This window comes from Gekko japonicus, unplaced genomic scaffold, assembly GCF_001447785.1.
Source record: "Gekko japonicus isolate JY-2015 unplaced genomic scaffold, Gekko_japonicus_V1.1 scaffold2642, whole genome shotgun sequence".
Lineage (NCBI taxonomy): Eukaryota > Metazoa > Chordata > Lepidosauria > Squamata > Gekkonidae > Gekko > Gekko japonicus.
This window is the reverse complement of record NW_015165901.1, coordinates 116603-127688: the sequence shown is the minus strand read 5'-3', so window position 1 is coordinate 127688 and position 11086 is coordinate 116603. Positions and strand designations below refer to the sequence as shown.

The 11086-nt window shown below is 45.4% G+C and overlaps 1 protein-coding gene across 1 annotated transcript; it reads left to right on the top strand.

Moving 5' to 3' along the window:
* Nucleotides 1-5253: 5253 nt before the first annotated feature.
* Nucleotides 5254-9305, top strand: CST7 (cystatin F). The gene is made up of 4 exons (XM_015411369.1): nt 5254-5296; nt 5821-5993; nt 8448-8564; nt 9297-9305. Exons 1-4 carry the CDS (start codon nt 5254-5256, stop codon nt 9303-9305), a joined length of 342 nt encoding a protein of 113 aa, XP_015266855.1.
* Nucleotides 9306-11086: the final 1781 nt, after the last annotated feature.

Below are 11086 nucleotides of genomic sequence, written 5' to 3'. Positions count from 1 at the left end.
GAAAGGTGGATTATGAATGAAGTAAATTGAAAAAACACTAAAAGTCCAGGGGCAGGAGCAGAAAGAATATGGCAGTCCTAGATGGTCTGTGTGTAGGGTTGCCAGCTCTAGCTTGGGGAATTCCTGGAGATTTTGGGGGTGGACCCTTGGGGAAGGTGGGTTTGGGGAAGGGAGGGACCTTAGCAGGATATAATGCCACACAGCCCCCAACCTCCAAAGCAGCCATTTTCTCCAGGGGAGCTGATCTTGGTCATCTGGAGATCGATTGTAATAGTGAGAGATCTCCAGGTACCATCTGGAGGTTGACAACCCTATATTGTATGCAGTGTTCCCTCTAAGCTGAGTTAGTGTGAGCTAGCTCACAGGTTTTTAGCCTCCAGCTCACACATTTTTGTCTTAGCTCAGGAAGGAGGGCTCCAGAGCAAATTAATTTATGCAGTAGCCAGATCGCTCGCTCACAACTTTAATGCCAGTTGCTCACAAAGCAGAATTTTTGCTCACAAGATTCCACTGCTTAGAGGGAACAATTTGTATGTAACACTCCGGGACAGACTCAGGCTTCCACGCGGCCCAGGAGGAGGCTGAGACAAGAGGCCCCAGCAGCACAGTCAGCAATATGGGGACCACTTGGCTCTCATCTGGCCAGCGGCAAGCAACGTGTGATCTTGGCATTGCTGCCAGCACCACTGGCATTCAGCACAGCTTGCCCCTGGCAACCCCAGCCCTCCACAGGACCAGCTCACTAGGAACTTTCCCAGTAAGTGAAAGGGCCCGTCTTCTCCGAGGGATGCCAGCCTCCAGGTGGGGCCTGGGGATCCCCCGGAATTACAGCTCATCTCCAGACTACAGAGATCAGTTCCTCTGGAGAAAATGGATGCTTTGAAGGGTGGACTCCGTGGCACTGTATCCCACTGACCTTCCTGTCCTCCCCAGGCTCCATCCCCAAATCTCCAGGAGTTTCCCAACCTGGGTCTGGCAACCCTACTTTTCCCCAGTAAAACATTGGAAAAGATGGAGTAGAACCAGACCTTGCAGCTACAGTTGCCAACCTCCAGGTGGCGGCTGGAGATCTCATGGGATTACAATTGATCTCCAGGTGACAGAGATAAATTCACCTGGAGGAAATGGCTGCTTTGGAAGGTGGACTCTAACTCTATGATAATATACTCAATCGAAGCCCCTCCCCTCCCCAAAGCCCTTCCTCCCTCAGGCCCCACCTCCAAAATCTCCAGGTATTTCCCAGCCTGGAGCTGGCAACCCTACTTACAGCTGACCGACAAAGGCACAGGGTCTGCTAGGCCTCTCCGTGCATCACAGAGCCTGAATGACAACAGCCCACTGTGCAGTCGTTTCCAGCAGACTCCGCAACCCTGTCCCAATTCTTTTGTCAGAGCGAGAATCCGAGCAAAGAAAACCAAACAAAATAAAAACTTCTTTTCAGGTTTTAGGTTTATCCAAATGTGAACCCGTAGAACATAAGATAAGCGAGGCTCTCAACTGGTATCTCTCTGTGGCGGTTTCTGTTTGGAGCGGTGAAAGATTCAGGGAGGAGGTTAAGAACAAGAGTGTGTGCCTGGTGTTGCTGTTGATGTCCCTTCAGGGAGTTAAGGAGGAATGTGCAAATTTCCCTTGCAGGTGGGGGAGCACTGGAGTATTTCCTGACATTATATTTAATATTACCAGTAAGATGATCATCCAATGAGAGGGATGACTGAAATCTGCACCCTCTCTACAGAACGGAAGGAGTCTGCCTCCTCTTTACCTCAGTATCCCCTTATGACTGTCAAAAAAATCCTCTTCCACAGAGTGTGGTACCCTTCTTAACCATTTCATGCAGCACGGGGGGGGGGGCATCTGGAAGATGTGAAATTGCCCCCCCCTCCACAAACGGAGCAAACATCAGAACTGCTTCAGTTTTTCTTACTAGCTCTCTGATAGCTTCCCTCGTCTGTGCTAGAGAAGGCATTCATCAGAAGGCGGATAGACTCAGTCTTTTGTCTCTCCTGACATCTCAAGATACTAGTGTGTAAGATGTGCCTTTTTATACATCCCCTCACACTTAAATATTTATTTCCCTAATTCTCCTAATGAAAACTACGTATTCATGCTAAAAAGAGCACTAATCAAAGACTCTCTCCTCTGTTTCAAGAGGAGAGAGCCAGGGTAGTGGTTAGAGAATGGAAACTTGGCGACGGAAACTTGCTGTGTGACTTTGAGCCAGTCACATGTTGTCAGTCTTAGCTGCTGCTTTTTTCTTTTTGTATTTTTGTGTGTGTGTGTATGTGCGTGCCTGGAAGTCATGATTGACCTCTGGCTACCCTAGTGGGGCTTGGACATTTCACAGAGGTGACTTGATAGCCTGCCTCTGTGTCCTGGCCCTAGTATTCCTTGGAGGTATGAGTATACAGCTTTTTGTTGCTTGAAGAACTCCATACTTCACATTGACTGTAAGAAAATATTTTCAATTATCAAAATTAGATGATGTATTATTACCACTGATTTTTTATTGATGGCACATAATTGTGAATTTATTTATAAGGGCACAATTTTTGGTCAGAAGAAGACATATTGTCAAAACGGCAGCACCAATCCGGAGACCACCGTCCCGCCTTTTCGCTTCTGTTTTTCTATTGTATTATCTCCTGTAATAATCACTTCAGAAATTAATGTTTTGTATAACATCTTTAGATAAAAAATTGTGAATGCTTCTTTATCACAGTTGCATGATTCATGTATTATAAATTCCTTGGAGGTCTCCCTTCCTATTACCTGCCAGGGTCGGCCCTGCTTAGCTTCCGAGATCTGATGAGATCTGACTTGCCTGGGCTATCCAGGTCAGGGCTTCCTAAGCTGCTTTACAGGGTTGTTGTGAGGATAAAATGGAGAAGCAGGGAATGATATAAGATGCTTGGGGAGTCCCCATTGGGGAGAAAGGCAGGGTATAAATTAAATAAGTTATTGGTTGGATCCACAGATGGAATGATTTCCACATGCACGGTGCAACTTCCTCCCCTCTACTCTTGTTGCAGCTCAAAATGCTGCCCTCCCAGGATGCTCCTGGTGGACAAAGGAGCCCCCCCCCAGCATGAGGGGGGGCACTTGAGGCTGCAGGGAGGAGGTGACAAAGTTATGATTTGCAGGTGGAAATCCTTCATCTGTGGAAATACTCCAGTGGATCCAATTCTGTATCTTGGGGCTGCAGATCAGTTTCTATGCAAGGCATTGCAGAAATTAGAAATCAAGCTTGAAAAGCAAGTGTGTGAGTTACATGTTGTCGTTTTTGTTGTTCAGTCGCACAGTCGAGTCCGACTCTTCAGGACCCCATGGACCACATCACACCAGCCCCTCCTGTCCTCCATCGTCCTCCGTAGTTTACTTAACTTCATATTCGTTGCATCAATAAGACTGTCTAACCATCTCATCCTCTGCCATCCCCTTCTTCTTTTACGTTTTACCTATGAGTTACATAGGTGGTATTTAATAGTGGCCTGTCCCAAGCCCAGTTCACATATGCATGTGTATCCCTGGCTTTCACTATTCTTGATTACTGCATACTTGCTGCCATCAATAGATGAATGTGAATACGGAGACCCACTCCTACTATTCATGGGAGAAAGCACCTGCATATTTTCAGACATGCGCTAAGGTTGGTAGTTGCTGTTGAGTCCCACAAGTGCATAATGAGGATTAGCACACTGCAAAGTGCTTGCCCAATTTATCCACTTGTCTTTGAAGTCTGGTCTTTTGTTGGGGAAATCATCTGCGGAAGACAAATATATTTCAACACTCTTTAAAGTGTCCCACGCCAACTGTCAGTTACCAAATGACACTAAGCCACAGATGGAGCCTTTACTTGTGAAAGAGAGGAAGAAGCCAATATCTCTTCCTCACATGACACCAGTCTTGAGTGATACCAGTTCTTTTTTTCTAAACTTAACAAAGAGTAAAATATTTTATTTGGGGGGGGGGAGGTATATTCAGCAGCATAAATGAGCATCTTACAGAGCTATTTTTGGGCAGGAACGCACAGGAACGGAGTTCCGGCTGGCTTCAGGGTTGGCCATGCCCACTATAGCCAAAACCTCTGCGTGCCTGGCTACAGAGGGAAGGCCTGGAGAGCAACATGCCACAGGAAGTGGTGGCGGCTACAAGCATGGACGGCTTCAAGAGGGAATTAGATAAGCATATGGAGCAGAGGTCCATCAGTGGCTATTAGCCACAAGGTATAGATAGGGGCTCTGGGGCAAGTGATGCTCTGTCTTCTTGGTGCTTGGGGGGGGTCAACAGTGGGAGGGCTTCTAATGTCCTGGCCCCACTGCTGGACCTCCTGATGGCACTGGTATTTCTGGCCACTGTGTGACACAGAGTGTTGGACTTTTGGCCCGATCCAACATTGGCGTCTCTTATGTTCTTAACACCCCCCACAATGACTACGAGACGGGTGGGCTGGGGCCCCCCTGGAAGGATCGGGGAGGCATTTAAATGCCTCCTCATGCCTTCCCCGGCCTGTCCAAGGGCCAGTTTGTCCAGGCTCCCCGCAGCTGCGGGGCGCCTGGGCAAGCCAAGGGAAGGCATGGGGGTGTGGCCTAATATGCTAATACACTGCACTGTCAGGGAGTGGCCTAAAATGCTAAGTTTCTGCTGTTGGGTGTGGCCTATTATGATAATGAGTTCCTGCTGGGCTTTTTCTACAAAAAAAAAGCCCTGAGCATCTGTAACACAGAGACTCACTGTCACTCTCCATAGCATGATGAACATTAGTTGTTAGTTCCACATCAGATTGGTGATGACAGTATTCCTTCTACCCTGTGAGAGGCTAGGCATGAAAACAAGAGCTTAACTTTTGGCTTTGATATGAAATGCATAGCCAATCAAGGTGAATCCTTAACTTGATTTGTTATTTGGATTATCTGTGTTTGTAGTTGTATTCCTCTCGCCCTCTTAGCAAATCTATAAAGCCTACATGTACTCTTTCACACAGTTCCCAGATATAATCACTTGAAAGACATTTAATTGCAACTTTGAACCTGTCAAGTTTGCCTAGTAATGTATTGGCAATGGCATTCATTCATTGTTATTACTTGTATGAAACCGCTGATCTTTAGAAATGGAAAGTTTTCCTCAGTGCTGTAAAACCATTCCAGAAAAATTTCTGCCCCACGTCTCTGGATGGGATGAGGGCAAACGAAGAAAGGAGGTTATGTGCAGAGCAGGAGGATTCAGTTGGAAGACTGGAGGTTTGTTTTAGCTAGCATGGGCTCCTATAGTCTCCTGGGGCATCGCTTGAGTGGATCGCGTAAGAGGACCTTTGGGTGGGTAGAACTGTAATGGACTTAGTAAGGTGGGTGGGAAGTGTAGCACAAATACACTCAGTCTTCTGAAGCCACCAGCCTCTCCTTGTCATTCTGTCAACTTGTGTGGCATCTCTCAGGATGACTGTAAAGAAAAAAAAAGAAAAAAAAAGAATAACCAGGAGATCCCAGAAGGGATTATTTGGCTGGCAAAGCTGTAGCTCTTTTTTGGCACCACTAGGTGGCGAGCTATGCTTATTTTTAGGCCGAGAGTGCTGTGACTGGCCTAAGGTCCCCCAGCTAGCTTCAAGTGGGGGATCGAACCCGGTCCTCCAGGTTAGAGTCCGCCGCTCTTAACCACAACACTAAACTGGCTCTCTCAGCTGCAAGGAAGTTGCTTCTGTGCCATTCTGTGCACTGGGCTCAAGAACTCACCAGCTTGAGGGGGGAACCTAGTTATGTAGCCTGTTTCCTCACAGTGCATGATGTCTAACGAACTGTCCACTGATGAATGGTTGCCTTTATACAGGTAGCTTTAGGCAATTGCCTAGTTCAAGAATTAAGCCTGGATCTCCTGTTCCCATCAAGACCAATGACCCAGGTGTTCAGAAAGCAGCTAGGTATGGCGTTTACACATACAACAATAGTTCCAATGACATCTTTCTGTTCAAAGAATCTCGCATAAACAAAGCCATGGTGCAGGTAAGAAGAGCTTAGTTGTTATGGTAACCAATCAGATCTCGTTTCACCTGTTGTTTCCATACTGTTCATGGATAAGCAAAGCCATGTGGAAAGCCAGATTTCCACTGCAATCATTTCAAATGAACCTGAAAGCCCAACCTGATATTCCCTCCTTATTACTCAGGATGTTATTTTATTTCTATCTCTCCCTTATATATAATTGAGTAAGTAAGCAGCGGAGAGAAAATGCACACCAACAGTGTTTGGAGGCTTGCGCTGTCTGTCAGAAGCTTCCCCAGCTTCCATTGGCTGTGTTGCCTACATCCCACCTCAGAACACTCCCCCCCCCCCCTCCCAACTAGCCATGGCTGGAGGGAATCAGTGGAAGGCCGCCGGGGCAGCTCGAGCAGCCGGATCCCCCCCCCCTTTATTGCACGTCTGTTTTCCCACCTCCCCTAACCGGCTTCAAAGATCCTTAGGAGCCCTACAGGCTTCCGGGGACAGCAGGCGAGGGGCAGCAGCGCTCAGCCCTGCCGGCCTCTTTTTGCCGCTTTTGCCAGCTTTCAGGGCGGCAGGCCAGAGGCGGAGACAGTGAGCCAACCCCCAACAGCCCGTTTTCGCCGCTTCCCCCCCACCTTCACCAGCTTTCGGGGGCAGCAGGCGAGGGGCGACGGCGCTCTGCCAACCCCCACCGCCCCATCCCCGTCGCTTTCCCTTCTTCCCCCCCCCCCTCCCTGTCTGTCTGGCTTACTGACTGTCTGTCTATGTCTCCCCCCTCCCCCATCTTCCTTCCATCCTTCCTTCCTCTCTTTCTCCAAGCCCCTCTATGTATCCATCTAACTATCTATCTACCACCCACCCACCCTACCTTTCTAGGGCCCATTGTCCTAATCCACAATGGGCTTTGCTCCCTAGTATATCTATAATTATATATATATATTGAGTATGCTATATGAGGGTGGTGTTATTTACAGCCGAGGGGCTATTCATTCTTGCTGCGGGTAATCTAGAGTAATCAATGGTCATCATTATACAGATAACTGAAGTAATTTTGAGGGAACCAAAATGTTCCCTCCCCCCCGTCATTTATGAACCTACCTTTAACCACATTTGCTTATTTTTTACTTTATTATTATTCTTTTGCCATCAAGTTGCAGTTCACTTAATGTGACCCAGTAGCATTTTCAAGGCGAGAGACTAACAGAGCTGATTTGCCATTGCCTCTTCGAAGCGTCCCTGGTCTTCCTTTGTGGTCTCCCATCCAAATACTGACCCTGCTTAGCTTCCGAGATCTGACAGTCTGGGCCATCCACGTCAGGTCTAATATCTAACTAGAGACAGACAATAGTTTGTCAGAGAGCTGTGAGTGGCAGGAGACGTCACTTTCCAATGATAGAAAGGGGAACATTTGCACATTATGGGGAGCTATGCTGGTGAGAGGCCCATGGTACACAAGAACTGTATGTATCAATCAAATTTAACTAAAGTATTTGTACTTTCATTCTGACCCAGCATTAATGGAGACGTGTTTTGACTGAAAACAGACAGTGTCTAGTTGGGCAAAACACTGGTGTATTTTGGGTTTTTTTGTACTGTCAAGTTTACAATGTGCACCATCACCCTTATACACCATTGGGGGGGAGGGAGCTGCTGGCTTGTGTTGATATTTTGTTTGGAAGCAGAGGGAGTCAGATGGCCGAACTGGGAGTGTTTACCTTTAAGAACGGCCCGGCATTTTTTCTCCAGTGTTAAGTGAATTGACTACTACCGGCCCCACTCAGCCAGCAGATCAATGGAAAATGATGACTTCCCCAAATCAAACAAAAAACCAGGGGAACTGTGGTACGCTGGTGTTTTTAACTCCATGCTGGTTTCCACACTCTGAATCCAAACCCCACCCCAAATTACAAAGATATCCTTTACTGTTATTAGCCTGGTTATTAGATAAGCTACATGATTTTTTTTCTTTTCTTAGCCCCAATGTAGCAAAAAGTTTTTTGATGCAGCACCAACTTAAGCAGTCACCAGGGAGGGTGCAATTTGGATCACTGTGTGGGGCCCAGGAAAGTTTCACTTTTTGACCCCTGTATAATTTTCCTGACCTTGAGAGCTAGAGTGGTAAAGTAGTCAAAGGGATGGACTAGAGTGCCGGAGACACAGGTTCAAGTCATGGCGCTTACTGGGAGAGCTTGAAACACTTTTTCTGAGCTTCCACACAACGTTGTCAGACAGTCACATCCTCTCAGCCACACCTACCTCATAGGGTTGTTGTGAGGATCAAATGAAGTAAGGTGAGAATAATGTAAGATGCTTCGGTTCCCCATTGAGGAGACAGGCAGCATCTATGATAGAAATACTTCTGTCATACTAACTGTCATCTCTGAAAAAACTACCTCTTATCCTCAGCCTTTGAGGTTCTCTCATCTCTGCTTTATCCTAACTGTTGTTTTCTAACATGGAAACTGCTTTCTCTAGATTGTGAGAGGGCTGAAATACAACCTTGATGTCAATATTGCCCGGACAGTATGCACCAAGAGGCAACACCCCACCTTGGACCAATGCCGATTTCAGAAGCACAAGAAACTGAGACAAGTAAATAGATTTCCCTTCACTTCTCCTTTGGAAACTACATTCCAAATGTAATAAAGCACTGTCTACTGTCTTCACTAAGGTAGATACATCGGTGACTTCAGCAATCATGGCTTCACCGGTGTCAGTAATATTTGAAAAAACGGCCTTGTCATATTTTTTTAATGAGGACCCACCCAAATAAATTGACACAGGGTGCAAGTTTTTGAGGTCTTCATAACTCTTCATCAGGTTGGATATTAAAAAAAGAAAAGATAGGAGCAGGATGTTTTGGGAGGCCATGATCCATTCGGTATAGAATGCTTTGCTGACTTCAGTGGGCACGGGATATGGCTGCTGATCAGTTTGTGCCCTTGGCATGCTGGGAACAAGAAGCAAAAAATGGAAGCCATTCAATGGAAAAAACCCAATACTTGATAAAGTATCTAAATGGGTAACATTGATGGGTATTTTTCATTTTCATAATCTGACTTTTTAAAAAATCAAAAAAAATGGACATGGATATTATAAAATGGCAGCATTGGCTAGAACATTCTCCAAATTATGTATCTCCAGGAATCACTTCCCACATCAACTGATCTGCTACAGAGCTCACACACATTGCAAAGGATTCTGGGCCATGTTCTAGTAGACACAATCAGTTTGAGGACACAGCCAAGTCTGTTGGGTTTTACAGTGCAACCCTGTGCAGAGTTACTCCACTCTAACCTCACTGATTTAACTGTTAACGCATAGTTGATATAACACAGAGCATGTCCATCTGCGGCTCTAACGGGAAGATAAAGACCGGTGGCAGTAGGCACACAGTCTTTCAGGGACATGCCTCCACCTTTACGGGTCCTGCCACTGAGACATCCCTGATAAAATTCAATAGAATCCCAGCATTCACTGAAACACAATTTTTAAAAAAATCACTGGCCTGTGGTTGAGTGCGCGGACTCTAATCTGGGAGAACCGGGTTTGATTCCCCACTCCTCCACTTGCACCTGGCTGGATGACATTGGGCAAGCCGTAGTTCTGATAAGAGCTGTTCTTGAAAAAGAGCAGTTCCTGTCAAGAGCTCTCTCAGCTCCACCTACCGAGGGTGTCTGTTGTGGGGAGGGGAAGGGAAAGGCGTTTGTAAGCCGCTCTGAGACACCTTTGTGTAGTGAAGGGCGGGGTATAAATCCTATCTCTTCTCTCCATCTTCTCTTTAAGTAACTTCAAGAAGATACTTGTTTAGTGTGATGTCTTAGTTTTCCATATATGGAATCAGTTGTCAAAGTACTGGCTACTATCAGGGCTGGAAGGGGCGGGGCAAGCCCAATATGTACATCTTGTCCCAACATTGCAGAAAATACCATTAGGCTATTTTACAAGACTGTCAAAGCTACTTAGAGCTACTCTACAAGCATATAATGGTAGATCACTAGATCCAAATGCAGGTTGGAGGGCTGTAGTTTTTGTTTAATTATTTCCAGACATTGAAAAATGCTCCTTGCATGTAAACTGACATGTGGGAGAGGACCATGATGAACTTTTCTCTCTGCTGTGTTAGTTCATTACATTTCGAGATTTTTTTTTAATGCTTGGGAGTATTAAAAAAACGTTGCCTCCAACTGGCACTCTAAAGTAGTATGGTCCAGAATCCTATCACATGAACGTAGGAAGATTCCTCATATTGAGCGCAGCCATTTGTCTATCAAGGTCAGTACTGTCTACTCTGACTGGCTCGCAGGGTTCTTTCACATCACCTCTTCCCTGATCCTTTTGACTGGCATTGCCAAGAATTCAACCTGGGATCTTCCGCACACAATGCTCTTCTACTGAGGCATACTCTAACCCTTAATTCAAACAAGAGACGTTCAGAGGAGGCTTGCCACAGAATGGCTTCGATGCTACCTTCCCACACTAGCTGAGGTTCCTCTGGTGACTAGAGATGTAAAATTTCCGGAAATTTTGAAGCTTGGAAAAAACCCCGTTTTTTTCCGGGGGGAAACGGAAATTTTTGGAAAAATTGAAAAAAATGCTACATTAACATTTCTTTTGTCTTTTCTAGATTGAAAGTCATTCTGTTACTTTAGGAACATAAAATATGAGTATGGACATTTTTACTTGGCATGAAATAATCACAACTAGCATATTAAAAATATAGTGTATCCAAACAATTATTACAAACAGAATACCCTCCCACATGCAAAAATAAAACTGAAACTTTTTTATTTTCTTCTGACAATCGCACCTCCTATATATATATATGAAATTATTTGGAAAATATTTGAACACTTTGTCTTAAAATATTTTATTTATCATGTTAAAATAAAATGTTCCATAGTCAATTTTTTTTCTTTTTTCAATTTTTCCAATTTTTTGGAAAAAAACAAAAAGACTTCAGGGAAAAAAATGGAAAAAACCCTGTTTTCCCCCCGAATTTTTCAGGTTTTTTTCCCCGGGCCTTCACATCTCTACTGGTGACATGAGACGTTTTGAGCCGTTCCTATCCCGCCTCCACTAAGTGTTTGGAAGGAGTGATGCTACTGGGGTCT